The 19,546-nt window shown below is 35.5% G+C and overlaps 1 protein-coding gene across 4 annotated transcripts in view; it reads left to right on the top strand.

Moving 5' to 3' along the window:
* Positions 1 to 18,329, top strand: part of RTKN2 (rhotekin 2) — an 87,085-nt gene extending 68,756 nt beyond the window's left edge. The window contains exons 10-13 of one of the 4 annotated variants that reach the window (XM_081234683.1): positions 8,665 to 8,830; positions 12,948 to 13,055; positions 14,537 to 14,697; positions 17,993 to 18,329. In XM_081234683.1, the coding sequence (XP_081090809.1) occupies positions 8,665 to 8,830; positions 12,948 to 13,055; positions 14,537 to 14,697; positions 17,993 to 18,031 (474 nt within the window). In that variant the 3' untranslated portion in view covers positions 18,032 to 18,329. Of the gene's footprint in view, positions 1 to 8,664; positions 8,831 to 12,947; positions 13,056 to 14,536 lie in introns of all 4 variants that reach the window. The other 3 variants (XM_081234682.1, XM_081234681.1, XM_081234680.1) reach the window with 3 other exon arrangements.
* Positions 18,330 to 19,546: the final 1,217 nt, after the last annotated feature.

The raw sequence follows: 19,546 nt of genomic DNA, 5'->3' as shown, positions 1-19,546 counted from the left end.
CTAGGTCTATCCACCTCATTACAAATAGCTCAGTTTCGTTTCTTTTTATGGCTGAGTAATATTCCATTGTATATATGTGCCACATCTTCTTTATCCATTCATCCGATGATGGACACTTAGGTTGTTTCCAGCTCCGGGCTGTTGTAAATAGGGCTGCTATGAACATCTTGGTACATTTCTCTTTTTGAATTATGGTTTTCTCAGGGTATATGCCCAGTAGTGGGATTACTGGGTCATATGGTAGTTCTGTTTTTAGTTTTTTAAGGAACCTCCATACTGTTCTCCATAGTGGCTGTACCAATTCACATTCCCACCAGCAGTGCAAGAGTGTTCCCTTTTCTCCACACCCTCTCCAGCATTTATTGTTTCTAGATTTCTTGATGATGGCCATTCTGACTGGTGTGAGATGATATCTCATTGTAGTTTTGATTTGCATTTCTCTAATGAGTAAAGATATTGAGCATCCTTTCATGTGTTTGTTGGCAGTCTGTATATCTTCTGTGGAGAAATGTCTATTTAGGTCTTCTGCCCATTTTTGGATTGTGTTGTTTGTTTTTTTGTTATTGAGCTGCATGAGCTGCTTATAAATTTTGGAGATTAATCCTTTGTCAGTTGCTTCATTTGCAAATATTTTCTCCCATTCTGAGGGCTGTCTTTTGGTCTTGTTTATGGTTTCCTTTGCTGTGCAAAAGCTTTTAAGTTTCATTAGGTCCCATGTGTTTATTTTTGTCTTTATTTCCATTTCTCTAGGAGGTGGGTCAAAAAGGATCTTGCTGTGATTTATGTCATAGAGTGTTCTGCCTATGTTTTCCTCTAAGAGTTTGATAGTTTCTGGCCTTACATTTAGGTCTTTAATCCATTTTGAGCTTATTTTTGTGTATGGTGTTAGGGGGTGATCTAATCTCATACTTTTACATGTCCCTGTCCAGTTTTCCCAGCACCACTTATTGAAGAGACTGTCCTTTCTCCACTGTACATTCCTGCCTCCTTTATCAAAGATAAGGTGACCATATGTCCGTGGGTTTATCTCTGGGCTTTCTATCCTGTTCCATTGATCTATCTTTCTGTTTTTGTGCCAGTACCATACTGCCTTGATTACTGTATCTTTGTAGTATAGTCTGAAGTCAGGGAGCCTGATTCCTCCAGCTCCATTTTTCGTTCTCAAGATTGCTTTGGCTATTCGGGGTCTTTTGTGTTTCCATACAAATTGTGAAATTTTTTGTTCTAGTTCTGTGAAAAATGCCAGTGGTAGTTTGATAGGGATTGCATTGAATCTGTAGATTGCTTTGGGTAGTAGAGTCATTTTCACAATGTTGATTCTTCCAATCCAGGAACATGGTACATCTCTCCATCTATTTGTATCATCTTTAATTTCTTTCATCAGTGTCTTATAATTTTCTGCATACAGGTCTTTTGTCTCCTTAGGTAGGTTTATTCCTAGATATTTTATTCTTTTTGTTGCAATGGTAAATGGGAGTGTTTCCTTGATTTCACTTTCAGATTTTTCATCATTAGTATATAGGAATGCCAGAGATTTCTGTGCATTAATTTTGTATCCTGCAACTTTACCAAATTCATTGATTAGCTCTAGTAGTTTTCTGGTAGCATCTTTAGGATTCTCTATGTATAGTATCATGTCATCTGCAAACAGTGACAGCTTTACTTCTTCTTTTCCGATTTGGATTCCTTTTATTTCCTTTTCTTCTCTGATTGCTGTGGCTAAAACTTCCAAAACTATGTTGAATAAGAGTGGTGAGAGTGGGCAACCTTGTCTTGTTCCTGATCTTAATGGAAATGGTTTCAGTTTTTCACCATTGAGGACGATGCTGGCTGTGGGTTTGTCATATATGGCCTTTATTATGTTGAGGAAAGTTCCCTCTATGCCTACTTTCTGCAGGGTTTTTATCATAAATGGGTGTTGAATTTTGTCGAAAGCTTTCTCTGCATCTATTGAGATGATCATATGGTTTTTCTCCTTCAAGTTGTTAATATGGTGTATCACGTTGATTGATTTGCGTATATTGAAGAATCCTTGCATTCCTGGAATAAACCCCACTTGATCATGGTGTATGATCCTTTTGATGTGCTGTTGGATTCTGTTTGCTAGTATTTTGTTGAGGATTTTTGCATCTATGCTCATCAGTGATATTGGCCTGCAGTTTTCTTTCTTTGTGACATCCTTGTCTGGTTTTGGTATCAAGGTGATGGTGGCCTCGTAGAATGAGTTTGGGAGTGTTCCTCCCTCTGCTATATTTTGGAAGAGTTTGAGAAGGATAGGTGTTAGCTCTTCTCTAAATGCTTGATAGAATTCGCCTGTGAAGCCATCTGGTCCTGGGCTTTTGTTTGTTGGAAGATTTTTTATCACAGTTTCAATTTCAGTTCTTGTGATTGGTCTGTTCATATTTTCTATTTCTTCCTGATTCAGTCTTGGCAGGTTGTGCATTTCTAAGAATTTGTCCATTTCTTCCAGGTTGTCCATTTTATTGGCATAGATTTGCTTATAGTAATCTCTCATGATCTTTTGTATTTCTGCAGTGTCAGTTGTTACTTCTCCTTTTTCATTTCTAATTCTATTGATTTGAGTCTTCTCCCTTTTTTTCTTGATGAGTCTGGCTAATGGTTTATCAATTTTGTTTATCTTCTCAAAGAACCAGCTTTTAGTTTTATTGATCTTTGCTATCGTTTCTTTCATTTCTTTTTCATTTATTTCTGATCTGATTTTTATGATTTCTTTCCTTCTGCTAACTTTGGGATGTTTTTGTTCTTCTTTCTCTAATTGCTTTAGGTGCAAGGTTAGGTTGTTTATTCGAGATGTTTCCTGTTTCTTAAGGTGGGATTGTATTGCTATAAACTTCCCTCTTAGAACTGCTTTTGCTGCATCCCATAGGTTTTGGGTCGTCGTGTCTCCATTGTCATTTGTTTCTAGGTATTTTTTAATTTCCTCTTTGATTTCTTCAGTGATCACTTCGTTATTAAGTAGTGTATTGTTTAGCCTCCATGTGTTTGTATTTTTTACAGCTCTTTTCCTGTAATTGATATCTAGTCTCATAGCATTGTGGTCGGAAATGATACTTGATACAATTTCAATTTTCTTAAATTTACCAAGGCTTGATTTGTGACCCAAGATATGATCTATCCTGGAGAATGTTCCATGAGCACTTGAGAAAAATGTGTATTCTGTTGTTTTTGGATGGAATGTCCTATAAATATCAATTAAGTCCATCTTGTTTAATGTATCATTTAAAGCTTGTGTTTCCTTATTTATTTTCATTTTGGATGATCTGTCCATTAGTGAAAGTGGGGTGTTAAAGTCCCCTACTATGATTGTGTTACTGTTGATTTCTCCTTTTATGGCTGTTAATATTTGCCTTATGTATTGAGGTGCTCCTATGTTGGGTGCATAAATATTTACAATTGTTATATCTTCTTCTTGGATCGATCCCTTGATCATTATGTAGTGTCCTTCTTTGTCTCTTCTAGTAGTCTTTATTTTAAAGTCTATTTTGTCTGATATGAGAATTGCTACTTCAGCTTTCTTTTGGTTTCCATTTGCATGGAATATCTTTTTCCATCCCCTTACTTTCAGTCTGTATGTGTCTCTAGGTCTGAAGTGGGTCTCTTGTAGACAGCATATATATGGGTCTTGTTTTTGTATCCATTCAGCCACTCTGTGTCTTTTGGTGGGAGCATTTAATCCATTTACATTTAAGGTAATTATTGATATGTATGTTCCTATTCCCATTTTCTTAATTGTTTTGGGTTCGTTATTGTAGGTCTTTTCCTTCTGTTGTGTTTCTTGCCTAGAGAAATTCCTTTAACATTTGTTGTAAAGCTGGTTTGGTGGTGCTGAACTCTCTCAGCTTTTGCTTGTCTGTAAACGGTTTAATTTCTCCATCAAATCTGAATGAGATCCTTGCTGGGTAGAGTAATCTTGGTTGCAGGTTTTTCTCCTTCATCACTTTAATTATGTCCTGCCACTCCCTTCTGGCTTGTAGAGTTTCTGCTGAGAGATCAGCTGTTATCCTGATGGGGATTCCCTTGTGTGTTATTTGTTGTTTTTGCCTTGCTGCTTTTAATATGATTTCTTTGTGTTTAATTTTTGACAGTTTGATTAATATGTGTCTTGGCGTATTTCTCCTTGGATTTATTCTGTATGGGACTCTCTGTGCCTCCTGGACTTGATTAACTATTTCCTTTCCCATATTAGGGAAGTTTTCAACTATAATCTCTTCAAATATTTTCTCAGTCCCTTTCTTTTTCTCTTCTTCTTCTGGAACCCCTATAATTCGAATGTTGGTGCGTTTAATGTTGTCCCAGAGGTCTCTGTGACTGTCCTCTGTTCTTTCCATTCTTTTTTCTTTAGTTTGCTCTGCATCAGTTATTTCCACTATTTTATCTTCCACCTCACTTATCCGTTCTTCTGCCTCAGTTATTCTGCTATTGATCCCATCTAGAGTATTTTTTATTTCATTTATTGTGTTTTTAATCGATGCTTGATTCATCTTTAGTTCTTCTAGGTCCTTGTTAACTGTTTCTTGCATTTTGTCTATTCTATTTCCAAGATTTTGGATCTTGGAAATAGAATCTTAGATCATCTTTACCATCATTATTCTGAATTCTTTTTCAGGTAGACTGCCTATTACCTCTTCATTTGTTAGGTCTGGTGGGCTTTTATCTTGCTCCTTCTCCTGCTGTGTGTTTTTTTGTCTTCTCATTTTGCTTATGTTACTGTGTTTGGGGTCTCCTTTTTGCAGGCTGCAGGTTCGTAGTTCCCGTTGTTTTTGGTGTCTCTCCCCAGTGGCTAAGGTTGGTTTAGTGGGTTGTGTAGGCTTCCTGGTGGAAGGGACTAGTGCCTGTGTTCTGGTGGATGAGGCTGGATCTTGTCTTTCTGGTGGGCAGGTCCACATCTGGTGGTGTGTTTTGGGGTATCTGCAGACTTTTTATGATTTTAGGCCGCCTCTCTGCTAATGGGTGGCGTTGTGTTCCTGTCTTGCTAGTTGTTTGGCATAGGGTGTCCAGCACTGTAGCTTGCTGGTCGTTGAATGAAGCTGGGTGCTGGTGTTGAGATGGAGATCTCTGGGAGATTTTCGCCGTTTGATATTATGTGGAGCTGGGAGGTCTCTTGTGGACCAGTGTCCTGAAGTTGGCTCTCCCACCTCAGAGGCACAGCACTGACTCCTGGCTCCTCAATTTGGGATGATTTGTTGTCTATTCATGTCTTCCACAGATGCAGGGTACATCAAGTTGATTGTGGAGCTTTAATCCGCTGCTTCTGAGGCTGCTGGGAGAGGTTTCCCTTTCTCTTCTTTGTTCTCACAGCTCCTGGGTCTCACCTTTGGATTTGGCCCCGCCTCTGCATGTAGGTCGCCGGAGGGCGTTGTCTGTTCTTCGCTCAGACAGGACAGGGTTAAAGGAGCAGCCTCTTCGGGGACTCTGGCTCACTCAGGCCGGGCGGGAGGGAGGGGCACGGAGTGCGGGGCGAGCCTGCAGCGGCAGAGGTCGGCGTGACGTTGCACCAGCCCGAGGCGCGCCGTGCGTTCTCCCAGGGAAGCCGCCCCTGGATCCCGGGACCCCGGCAGTGGCGGACTGCACAGGCTCCCGGAAGGGCGGTGTGGACAGTGACCTGTGCTCGCACACAGGCTTCTTGGCGGCGGCAGCAGCAGCCCCAGCGTCCCACGCCCGTCTCTGGGCTCCGCGCTTTCAGCCGCGACTCGCGCCCGTCTGTGGAGCCCCTTTAAGCAGTGCTCTTAATCCCCTCTCCTCGCGCACCAGGAAACCAAGAGGGAAGAAATAGTCTCTTGCCTCTTCGGTAGCTCCAGAGTTTTCCCGGACTCCCTCCCGGCTAGCTGTGGCACATTAGCCCCCTTCAGGCTGAGTTCTCGCCGCCAGCCCCAGTCCTCTCCCTGCGCTCTGACCGAAGCCCGAGCCTCAGCTTCCAGCGCCGCCCGCCCCGGCGGGCGAGCAGACAAGCCTCTCGGGCTGGTGAGTGCCGCTCGGCACCGCTCCTCTGTGCGGGAATCTCTCCGCTTTCCCCTACCCAGGTATGTGGGGAGTTTCTTGCCTTTTGGGAGGTCTGGGGTCTTCTGCCAGCGTTCAGTAGGTGTTCTGTAGGAGTTGTTCCACGTGTAGCTGTATTTCTGGTGTATCCGTTGTATTATTTCCTATTAGAAGGATATAAATGACCCAGTTTGTCAGATTTTCTACATAGCTATTTTTGTTTGAAATGGTATCCTGGTATTATTAATAATTGTACCTATTCATCTGTAAAAATTTCAGCTTATTTAAAAGTTGAATCCATTCTAATTCTATATACAAAAGGTAGTCAGAAATATATATTAAAATGGATTTGGGTGGAGGGAATCACAATTTCAGCAACAAGAATACTTCATATTTTATCATTCAGGTTTTTTTTTTTAATACAGCAATAGAGGGTTGTCCCCCCAGCCCTCCATCTCTGAGTCAGCTTTCATTTAGTCTGAAAGAAGCATATCAAAGATTCTTCTGAGAGCTTAAGTCATTCTCTGCTAGTGATAATAAACTTTATATTTAAAGAGGTTGATTACATGTTATCAGGCTCCAAAGATGCCATTTAGGCAGCATTTTTTTTTTTTTTTTTTTTTTTTCTTTTTGCGGTATGCGGGCCTCTCACTGTTGTGGCCTCTCCCGTTGCGGAGCACAGGCTCCGGATGCGCAGGCCCAGCGGCCATGGCTCACGGGCCCAGCCGCTCCGCGGCATATGGGATCCTCCCAGACCGGGGCACGAACCCGTATCCCCTGCATCGGCAGGCGGACTCTCAACCACTGCGCCACCAGGGAGGCCCTAGGCAGCATTTTTAAATACTGAATAAGTAATTACTTTAAAAAGTTAATTCACAAAGTTTATTACCAAGGAGTATAAAGTATAAAGGAGTATAAAAAGACCCTATTATGATAAAATTACAGTGTTGGCCATTAGTGTTAACAATCCTCTGAAGACACTCGCATTCCTGCTTTTTAAAAAATGACAGGATAGACTGTCTGTAAGTTATCAATCCTTATATTTGGGAATACTTGAAAATTTCAAAGTTATGTTGCTACTTTATATAGCATACATTTTTTCTCAAGTGAGTTTTGAATAGGAGTTCCTTCCTTTAGAAAAGAACTTCTTATGTAGCCTGTATGGTGTTCACCTGCCCATATTTACCTGTTTTTCAGGGAATGAACAGCTTTTCTTCCAAACTTTTTCCTACTTCTATAGTGTCCACATAAACATCATTAAATGTGTATTTTGGTGTGTGACTCTGCACACAGACTTTCTTCACTCTAAACTCAATGAAGTGAAGAATTTCTTCCCACTCTGAATCAGCTTTTGTAACTGCTAGCCAAGTATTCTTCTACATGCATTACAGTAAGCTTAACCATACTGCTCTAGAGCTGCTCTACCCGATACAGTAGCCACTAGCTACCAGTGGCTGTTAGGCACTTAGGATGTGGCCAGTCCAAGTTGAGATATGTTGTAAGTATAAAATACAGCCTGGATTTTGGCAGTGTAGTGTGAAAAAAGAATGTAAAATATCTCAAATTTTTCTTATCAATTACATGGTGAAATAATACTTTAAATATATGGGTTACAAAAAATACATTATTTTAAAATAATATATTAATTAATAATTACATAATTATTTTCACCAGTTTCATTTTACCTTTTTTAATGTGGTTACTAGAAAATCTTAAGTTACTTACATGGCTCACATTATATTTCTAACAAACAGCATTGCTGTAGAAAATGTCATGTCAATCATTATCCAGGCAGCCAAATCACTATCTTTGCTTAATAGATAGGTCTATTCCAGACTTTCTTTTCCACGATTCCTTGGAAACTACATGTAGTTGCTCGCTTATCATGTGACTTAGCAGTGCCTGTGTGTGACTTGGGAATAGTCTCTTCTGCACATAGACACAAGAAGGATCACACAGTGTCATACCTAGTACCACTCAGAAAAAAGGTTTAGACTATCAACGTGTATGAAACCATTGCCTTTGTTGTAAAATGTTGCATTTATCATTTTAAAAAATAATTTTTACCATTATAAAGGTTATATTACTTTATGGATCTTTACCTATGAGCTTTGTAGATGAATGTTACATATGAAATAAGTGTTAATGATGAAAGCCTGTTTGCTGTAGTAAACATTAATTTATGGTTTTACTGCTTTAACTGATAACACTGTATACTATGCATGAGTATTAGAATAAGAAACATACTTTACTGATTCTTCTATTTTATTACTGTTGAAAATACAGTTAACATAACTCAGAGTTATAACATACTGTACTTGTTTTATTGCAAATTTTAAGACATATATAAAAGACAGCAAACTCCTACTTAAACTAAGAGATAGACACAGATTATGTTTTAATCTCATGTAATTTAACATAAGTGCTATATGTAGTATACTTTGAAATATTACTCAGTATTTTTAATATCAAGCATTTAAAAAATAACCTTCTAGATATGAGCTTGAATATTGAAAATTCTCAAAATTACATATTTTAAATTTCAGACGATCAGCAATAAGATTGTAATTGCATCTGGTATAAATATGGTAGCTAAGCAATAAAACATTTATTCGATCATTACAGAAATAGTCTCTTGTAAAACAACAGCTTTGTCTTAATATTTAGGAAACCAGAATTCGGGCAATGGATAAGGATAAAAAGAAAAGGATCCATAATTTCTCTGTCATCAACCCTGTTGCTGGACAGGCTACAACTCATATTTTTGCAGCTGACAACAGAGAAGATCTTCAGAAGTGGATAGAAGCCTTCTGGCAGCATCTCTTTGATCTTAGTAAGTTGACATTTGGATTTTCTAGTAGTATATTCATGTAGCATGAAAGGATGTACATAGCAATCTAAATATTAAGATTATATTATAATTGTATAGTTTGTATCAAGAATTTGTTATGCTCTTGAATGAAGTGGTAGTATATCATCAATGCATTGACGCTTTTTTCTCTCAATCTTTCCCCAGTGCATGACTGATTATAGTATAGTATACCTTTGAATTCCTAGTATACTTACCTGTTACTTTTAAGTTCTTCTGGTCCCTAAAACAACTAGACCACATTTTTTCAAAATATTCGGTCAAACTACTTAAGGCAGTGTGTTTGATCAAAGGGATAATAAACTACATGAGGAGTAAAAAACTTCTCTAGGGTAGTGATGATCATAAAATATTGAAATGTTCAAAAGGAGATTCATTTTTATGTAGGCTTCTGTTAACTCTCAATTCATTATTATATCATTTTGGACATCATCCAAAGAGATTTTTTTTTAACTGCACATATGGTTTTTCCGTTTCAATAATACAGTTCAATGGCATGGATTATAAAAACAATGTGATAGTAACGTAATAGAGTCCTAGTATGTAAAATATGTGAAGTTCTAATATTCGCAATTTAAGGAGGAATTTTACCAACAGGAAAATATTGAAATTGTATATTGAAGGTGTAGACTATTGATAATGGCTGTTTCTAAGCAAACTAAGCTTACTGTAGATTCAATCAGGATTTTATGTCTTAAGAATACTTTTCTACAGAACTGAAAAGTAGAGCCATTTCCAAACAATAGAAAGTTATTTCTGCAACTCCTAGAAATAATCCTGGAGATATTTTAGGACATCTTAGGAGCTGTTACCGAGAACTCTAAAAACAGTTAATATCTGCAGTCCTCAGATTAATTTTTATAAGCCTTCTCTGATCCATGGCCTGGTCAGTTATTACACTGATGGTTGAGGAGGGGGAAGAAAAGGGATCTAAATTTATTGATTACCTTCCACATACCGTATGGCTTCATTTATTTTTCATAACAACCCAGTGAGGTAGAAATTTTTTCCCACTGCTCTAAAGATGAGAAAATTGAGGCCTGAAAAGATTACAGGTTTATTGCAGGGAACCAGAGGACTCTCTCCATGGCTTTCTTGGATTCTTTAGAACTTGTTTTCCTTAAGTACTGTCCTTTGGCACTCAGTAGATATTTAAATATTTTTTCCAGGCTTATTAGCATGCACTACATTTCTTTATTTTAAAATTTCAGCTGATCTTAGGTGTGTAACTTAAAAGACAACAACTTCCTTTCATTTGCTGATCACAGCTAAAATTTTAACCGCTCTCCTAAATGCTCTGATTTAGAGAGTCTGTCTTATAAAAGACTGTGTTACTTTTAGAAATGATTCTGGCATTTTATAATTTTTATGTAGACAAAAACAGGAAGGAGGAGTAAAGGAAGATAAAAATGCCAGAATATTATAGTCTGGATATCAACTACTACTAGATGATCTCATGTTTTCATTCCCCAAATTATGTAAAATAATTTATCATGCTAAAAGAGGGACTTAGAGGGATAAGAATCTCATGACATTTTTATACTGTCAAAGTAATAAGAAAGTGATGACGACTAGGTTCTCAGGTCTGGCTACTTTTTTAGTGTTTAATTCTTTGGGGATAAAATCTGCCAATCTATCTAATTTTTAAAATATAAGTTCTATTACATTTGCTGTTTAGAATTCATTTTGTAAGATATGAAGGTATGAAGCAAAGATGGAAGGGTTTATACTCTCCTGAAGATTGACTTGTACTTAAAAATTTTTACCCTCCTAGTGATAAGTGTAGCCTCTTGTGATCTTAGGTGAAATATGTGTAGAACAAAGTAGAGGATAGATATCCAGGGCAGAATAAAGTAACAGTAATTTAATACTTAGAACAAATTTCAATTACTTGACTTAGCTTAAGAGTATAAAATCGTGAGGGTGAGATAACTGGAAATCATGAGAAAACACTAATGGAACTCGGTGTGTTTAGCCTGTGGAAGAACAGCCTAAGGAGTGAAGGTTGGGAGGCAAGGGGGAGGTAATAGCTAATTTTTAATATTTGAGAGCTAACAAACATGTAAAAGAGGAATGACACTTGCTTTGGACGATCAAATAGAGTAGAGCTAGGAATGGTGAGTCAAAGATAGATTTTTTTTCAAATATTTAATAATATAAATACTGAGTTAAATAAGCAGCTTGACTGGGAACATTGTAACAATAAATATGGTGGGAAACATCTTCAATATACAGATTTTATGTGAACAAAATGTATCCATTTAATATTTCATATTGGGCCTTTATTTTTATGTTAGCATATTAGTATTACATTTACCTGTGCATGGTAAAATTTATTTACTGGTAAAATAAATGTTTAATTGTAACATCTTGACCAGTGAACATACCACATTTATACCTATGACTCTGTAATACATGGGATAATGTGGCTTTATATTCCAGTTTTCAACATGGTTAGTATTCTGCTATCAGTTTAACAATGAGAAGCTTTCATCTATCAATAGAGAAAAAAATACTGCACTACATAACTTGTCTAAGGTTTGACAGAGAATTGTTTGCTGGTTTAAAGTGTTTCATTACTTTCCCAGTAGATAAGGCCTTTTTTTCCTGCCCCCAAGAAGGAAAGGCTGGCTTTTACATATTCATCTAAAAAAGTAGAAAGGAGGAATAAGTTATCAGATCTCAGATCCTACTAGATTTAAATTCTACAGAGCAACCTCTGAAGCCTCAAACTCAAGATTTTATTCCCTTTATAAATTGCTGTGTGAGTTATTTTGAAATTTTTACCATATTCTATACTTAGCATTGTAATAAAACATACTGAAAGTTTTTTTTTCATGTTTCTTAACTATTTTTTATGTTTCTAAGCATACTGAAAGTTTTTTTTTATGTTTCTTAACTATTAGGTGGTGGATTTAAAATGTATGCATATATTACCTTATTAACATGACAGTAAATTAGACTTAAAACAACAAAAATAGATAATTTGACTAAACATGAAGTGTCTTTAATTTTTAAGCCACGGAAAATAAGTTGGATATTGAATATGGAGGTTGAGAATTAATAAGAGAGAAATATAGATCATAAATCAGTATAAAAGGCACCTGTATATTACATTTACTTTTCTGCTAATGTAAGATAGAATATAAGAATGGTAAACCTCCATAACTTACTTTTATAATGAATATATAGACACAGAGTTTCTAGCACAGCTGTTACCCAGCATGCAGGTCCACAATAAAGACGGAAAGGTTCAATTTTTTTTACACCCACTCAGGAGAAATAAATCTGAGAATTTTATTTTGAGATGAACATAGTAAAACATAATTACAAGAAAAATTAATGTTGTACACACTTTTAAAATTTAACTTAATTGAAACAACTTATTCAAGAGTATTTTTATTATTATTCTGAATGCCTAATGGCTTTATTTAAAGTGTCCTTCCTAAAACAGATTAGATCCAGTTAGAATTTTGAGTGATCTGTCTTTATAGTAACAGGTTTTTATATACCCTAACTAAAATGAAAATACAGCATTTTTCTAGTTTCCTGATTTTTGAAAGGGCATGATAATCATCTTAAGAGGTCATTTTTATATAAGCAACTCTTATTTCTTAATTAAAATTTTCAAAGTTAAAATCATTTTTGAGAACCACTACTCCTTACGTTTTTTTCTACTTCCTTCTAGGTAACTATATTTCAGTTAATTTTTACCTTTCAACTGTCTTAAATACTGGATGTTTTTATTTAATATTTAAAATGAGAGAATTTATACCAACCTTTGCTGTAAAGAGACATTTTAGTTATTGACCATCTAGTGGAGTAGTATAGTATTTAATAGCCTACAGATCTTAGCTTAATATCTGTTCATAGAGATTTATATTTAAAATAGAGTACTTTTATGCCTAGACTTAGACTTTGAAATCATGGGAAGTACTAGGATTTTATAGCTTCTTTAAGATAATGCTTTATAAATTCACTTACTTTTCAAAGCAAAAAATATGTTAATGTCTGTTGAAAATTAAATATACATCTTCACATTTATGTTTTAAACTAGCGTGCCTTTTTCTGTCTTTCTTAGGCCAATGGAAGCATTGTTGTGAAGAACTTATGAAAATTGAGAGTATGTCACCACGGAAACCACCTTTGTTCTTGACAAAAGAGGCAACCTCAGTCTACCATGATATGAGTAAGTGGGGTTTGTCTTTTCTAAGCTGCAGGGTAACAAAAACAACATTGTCCTTACTCAAGCAGCTTATTCTGTTGACATTAAAATGCTAAAATTTTCAGGGCACAGTCAAAATGAATGAAAAAAGACTATGATTATAGTCTAAGGAACTCATGTTTAATAGATGAATTAATACAAAATTAATGAATACACATTTTTCATAGTTTGAATGCTTAAGATCAAACAAAAATGTTAAGGCTTCAAAATGAATAAGGGTGCACTGAAAATAAATATTAGCTGAGTAGCTGATGAAAATTCTGAAATGTAAACTTGAGATTCTAAAATATAATTATGTTCAGTAATTTTTTTCCATATTTTATTAAATTTATTTTAAAGTAGCATTGATAAATTAATATTAATAAATGGACCCTTTCATCTCAGGCCAAAAAATTGGTTAAGTTTAATACTTTGGAAAATTTTAAATTTCTAGACTCATTAATATTCCATTTTCCCACACTTTGAAGGGTATTTGTCTTGGTGGGATTGCCTCAGTGAATAGTGTTGTGAACAAGCACAGTCAGAGCTAAATTCTCGTGTATTTTTCCACCAGTGTCCCTGCACTTACATATACCTTAAAATGTTGGATTTAAAATGAAACATTTGAGTTTACACATTTGAATATATCATGTAATAGACGTTTATATGTGTTCTATTTTTCCCAAGGATCATAACCAAAGTGGTATTAGGACTTCACTCCGTTTCCATGGGTTTTTTGTTTTGGATTTTTCCCCTATTACAGAGACTGCTGGTCTACAGGAAAGAATACTAATCCAGTTACATTTTCCCAGTTTACATATCAGAGTTTTATAAAAGGGAATCCACTCTTACCTAGAAGTCAGAATAGATTTTAAATCCAACAAAAGATATTTTATAAATACTTAACCTGTAGAATTCAAAAAAATTCTGATGTAGCTCCACTCCTTTGAAAGCTGGATTTTACACATTTGTTTAGGATTATCTTTAAGTGTGTGTGTGTGTGTGTGTGTGTGTGTGCAGTGCACAGTACATGATCTCCTTATTTTTATTTTATTTTATTTTTTAAATTAATTAATTTATTTTTGCGGTACACGGGCCTCTCACTGTTGCGGCCTCTCCTGTTGCGGAGCACAGGCTCCGGATGCGCAGGCTCAGCGGCCATGGCTCACGGGCCCAGCCGCTCCGCGGCATGTGGGATCTTCCCAGACCGGGGCACAAACCCGTGTCCCCTGCATCGGCAGGCGGACTCTCAACCACTGTGCCACCAGGGAAGCCCGGTCTTATTTTTTGGTTCCATTAGTTCGGTTATTTTTACAAGTAAACACATTAAAAAAAAAAAAAAAGCACTTGCTTATTCTAGTCTGTTTTTGATAACTATTTTAGATAACATTGTAATAACTTTCTTGGGCAAAGCATATACTGCTTTTGAATTTTTTCCCATGTATTTTTTCTTAAAATTATTACAGGCATTGATTCACCTATAAAACTTGAAAGTTTAACTGATATAATACAAAAAAAATTTGAACAGACAAATGGAGAGTCCCTTATTGGTCAGCATGAAGAATCCTCACCACCTCCTTGGGCCACACTCTTTGATGGTAATCACCAAGTTGTCATCAAGAAAAAGGTATTATCTCCTGCAAGCAAGCAGTTACATGATGGGAAAGGGAAAAAGAGACGAGCTCCCCTTCCTCCTTCTGGTAAAGCTGCCTTCGGCTTAAAAACACAGAGCAACACAGATCAATTGGTTAAGGACAACCGGGAAAAAACAAGCGTATCTCAGACCTCGCCTTTGGATACCAAATTATCAACCCTAATGCATCACTTACAGAAACCAATGGCTGCTCCTCGAAAACTTCTTCCTCCCAGGAAAAATAGTTTCACTGATGGTGAGCACACAGACACTAAAACCAGTTTTGAAGCCAAGCCAGTGCCAGCTCCACGGCAGAAATCTATCAAACACATTTTGGACCCTAGATCATGGTTGCAGGCACATGTGTAGAAAACCCTTAATGTCTAAGACATTTTACAAAATCTGTAACTGTGAGGCTTAATTCAGAAGCACTATAGATGTAGTAATATGTAATTATGTAGGTAAATATGACAGTGATTTACATCAATAATTAATAAGCTATTAGTTGTAAAAAATGTTTTATAATGAAGAAATGGATTTCTCTAACAGAGTGCAGGAGGCAGTTTCTAGACAATATCCCAATTGTTGGAAGGGTTAATTTCTTCCTAAGTTAGTACCAGGCAATGAACAAGCACTAGGCAGAAGAAAGCATTAAAATTTCTTTGGGGAGGGACTGTCTAGTAATTTAAAATGTGTTAAATAAGTGCCATATTCTCATTGTGAGAATTTTAATACTAATGGAATGTTTCAAAAGTTTTATTCAAACCACAAATTATAGAATCCACCCAAGAAAATTTCTTCTTAGCATTCTGGAATTCTCATCTAATGGTCCACTGGCTCTCATCTATTGTTTAACTCACTAGTTAACTCAGTGACCTTTCAGATTCCTGAGATAAATTTTGGAATATTAAATTCTTCATTTTTAAAGGGAATATGTATTGTGCTGTTCAAAGTTGTTTCCTTGATGAGCCCTGAAATCCTATTGACATTAACTCTCATAAGTAAAGCAAAACATTTTTTAGTTTAAGGAACAGGTAGATGAAATGTACTTTACTCCCACTTTTCTATGCATGGTACTAATTTCTATTGTGACTTTGGCATTTGGGGAAGTGAGTAGCTGATTAACACCTTAAGATTCATTCAGTACTTATTTAAAAAGCAGATGGCCAATTCAAAATATCAGAAAAGTTGGCCATGATAATAATTTTCAGAATTAATCCATCTAAAAAATTTTAATTAGATTTCCTTTTTCTAGTAAGGGTTCATGTCTGCTACTGATATTTGTCATTAAAAGTCATACTCTTACAATAATAACATTGGAATCATTTCCATAGGAGGTAATTTCCATAGCAACTAATCATAGTGACACAAACAAGATTATGAAATCAAGTGATGAATAAATAGCAACAGAATGAATACCTCAAAGGAAGAAAAAAATCAATTTTCTTAATAATTATGCTTCTTATAAGCAACAGCTAGACAATTTTAAAAATCTAATCAGAATTTCCAAGTAAAATGAAACAGTTTCCATAAGGTGTCAGCAACAGCACTAAAAATCTCAAATCACACTGAACCCTAAATGTCATTGCAACAAATGAAAATATAAGAATTAAATTACTGCCCTGTGTATAATCTCTAGAGATCTTTTTAAAGCTTGTAAGAACTCTATTTGGATCAGAACTACATTATTTCAAAGTAAAATGAACACTTGACAAAAAATAACATTAATTTAAATGGAGCCTTTCATTATTTTTAGATAGCGGAGTCTTTTTTCATTTATGTAGAATGATGTAACTGCCAGGTTACTTTTGTGTTTACCCAGGACTCCTAGTAAGAATTGGGACTCAAGGGAGTAATGATACAAAAGGTCTCTTGTGACTGTCGACACCAGGATAGACGTAGCGTTTGATGAGAAGGAAATCCTATATGCTTGCCTGATAGAATTTAGAGACAATCAAGTGTATGAAAACCTAAAAAGGTAGGATTAATTTGTTTTTTCTAACTAGAAGGCTCTCGTAAATCTCAGTTGTGATTGCCAATTCAGTAAATGACATTAAAAATCTAATGGGTATTATTTTTGTTTATTTTTTAAACCTCACTGCTGTTTTTGACAGCATTTTGACTGTCGTTGCCATTAAATTATTGAGCTAGAAGATGCTGCAGGAAAAATTGTTTCTGAAACTAGCATCTAAGCATTCTTGGTTTTTTGTTTTTTGTTTATTTTTTAGTTAAAGCCTTTCTTAGAACAAACCAGTGTTAAAACTTCCAAATTATATTCTTGTCATTTCTCCTTATGCGTATTATATCAAGAAGGATTTAAGTTGTACAGGAAACAGAATTTGTTCTTAGAGAAATTACCTAGCAGTTGTGCCCTTAGTGGGCACTTTGAAACAAGCCTGAAGCCCATCTTCCTAGAAACATTTAGGCGAAGCCTGACCAGGGACCACCTCCCCACAAAATTATTTAGGCTGTTTCTGGGGTCCCATCTTACTGTATGTTACAAAGCCTTTAAAATCCGACTGTAGTCTTCAGCTGTACTTCTTTTGACATGGTACTCATTAGATGTTAGTTCTCCCCACTCTCCACTCCCCTCGAAAGGTATAATAAAAAGTTAAGGATCTTTCCCTCCTTCCCTCCCTCCCTCTCTCCCTTCCTTCCACAGTTAAACAAAAATCTAAAAATACTGAGTTAAACACTTTGTCAAGGATCTTGTCAAAAGAACTATTTGTTTTCTCATTTCCTAAACCGGAAGTTTATGACAGAGAAAAATATACCATGTAATAAAAACATTTCAGCTTTTTATGAGCTGGCTTTTTACATTCCTTGTTTGTCCTTTTCATTTGTTTCTTGATATATGAAGACTATATACTTGAAACAAGGAGTTAGCTGTCAGATCTTGATAATAATGTTATAATTGGAGATACATAATAGAGAGAATAGGTATTTTATTATAATTCAGATGATCTGATAATAATATCTTAGAAAATTACATTTCAAGCTCTGGGATATAAATTACTTAAAACATCATTAAGATAGTATTTTAATTGCTACAAAGTAATGAGCTTTTTATTTAAACATCTTGCAAGGACAAAGAAAGCATTTTGTTATTATAAATGCACACCTCCTAAGGTAAACAGTCTTTAAAAATATCAGGCATGCCAACTCTTGGTTAGTTTTGTTAAATCCTCCCTAACTGTCTGCAGTGCCCCCCTGACTTCTTTTAAATGGATGTGCATGTATGTGGAAAACTAAATCCATTTATTATAAATGCCTTATCTTTACCCTTTAGGTTCCTACTAAATGTATTTTACCGGGTACTGTTTATTAAAATGGAAGCTGCCTTGATTTAAAGACAGTTCATGTAAGGTAGGTTAAGCAGTCAAGTATTTCTTTAGGCTTATGTTCAGCTCCTCAGCCACCTACTGAGAAGTTAATTAATTCAGTACAAAATGAAATTATAGGGCAGTTTGGTGCAGCTTATGTTAAATGCCATTTGAATGTAATCACCTGTGTTACCTTGAACGAGGAACAACCATACTAGATAGAGATAGAATGCTGCACCATGAGCAAGAGAAGTGCTTTGGCAGGAAAAATATCTGTCCCTGTGGTTAGAATTTATCAAAACTCATTGTCTTTTTAAAGAGTGAATTATTGAACAGTACTTAAACTTTACCTGATGACCATTTATATTCTCATAGTTGTCTTTGGTGTTCTATTAGTCTTAAACTACAATGTAGATAGAGTTGACTTTTTGCATTTACATTTCAAAGACATTACTATTTGTAAATGTTTACATGTTTATGTGTAACTGCTTCATTGCTAATAATAGTTATAATAAAAATGGTTTATTCTGTATCATGCATATTCTAAGTTAATACTAGAAAATTGTTACCTTTGAATTTTTAAGAGACGAGATTTCAGTTGAAAATATGGTCAGATATGTTATTTTCTATGACATACTTGTATCATTGGCATTGTTTATAATTTTTATTTTTTAATTAAATGTGGGTCAAGCTTCTGGATTAAAAAGTATTATATCATGGATACATATATATATATATATTTTTTTAAGTATTAGAGATTGAAAAGGAAGCCAAGGTCATGTGATTAAAACTTCTATATTTTAGAAGAAGTGATTCATGAAAACATTTTCTAGATTTTTCCTTTAGGTACCCCCTAAAGGAAAACAGACTGGGCTATAGACTGATAGAAGTAAACAGTGTTGTGAAATCAGGTTAAACAGAGAAAGACATACTACCCAGCAGCTGGTGCTAATTATTGTAAGACTAATATTCAATAGCCTTGGTATAACTTACATTTATTACAATGTTGTATATAATCCTCTTACACTGTATTCTTCTGAAAATCCATTGATGTAACCTTAGTTTTTAGGTTAGTGGTGCATAATTTCCCCAGAGCTTAAGTTACTCTGATAATAAATTAGGGACTTAGGATACTCAGTTGCTGTTAGCCACAAGGAGACTCATTTTAATGCACCTCCTTCAGTACTTAATTTATTCCCATGGAGCACCTCAGGGAAGAGGGAGAGAAATGAGCAATCCTGGTTCAAATATATTATTTCAGCATTTTACTTCTAAATCTGTAGTGTGACCAGAAATATTTAACATTCCTTTTTAGAAGAAATGTCCCTTTCTCTAGGGAGAGAGGACTGCTAATTAATGTGCTCAGATAAACAAAATACCTTAAGGTTCAAATAACGTAAATTTAACTATTAAAGAAATATTAACATTTTGATTTATCTCAAGAAAGGAAAAAATACCAATCCTGGCATGTTCGATAGGCAAAGTCATTCCAAATCTTGCTAAAATTGTGTTTTAAATTG

Source organism: Mesoplodon bidens (assembly GCF_964165515.1).
Source record: "Mesoplodon bidens genome assembly, chromosome: 1".
In the NCBI taxonomy this organism is placed as follows: domain Eukaryota; kingdom Metazoa; phylum Chordata; class Mammalia; order Artiodactyla; family Ziphiidae; genus Mesoplodon; species Mesoplodon bidens.
The sequence above is the reverse complement of the archived record's forward strand: the minus strand, read 5'-3'. Positions and strand labels throughout refer to the sequence as shown.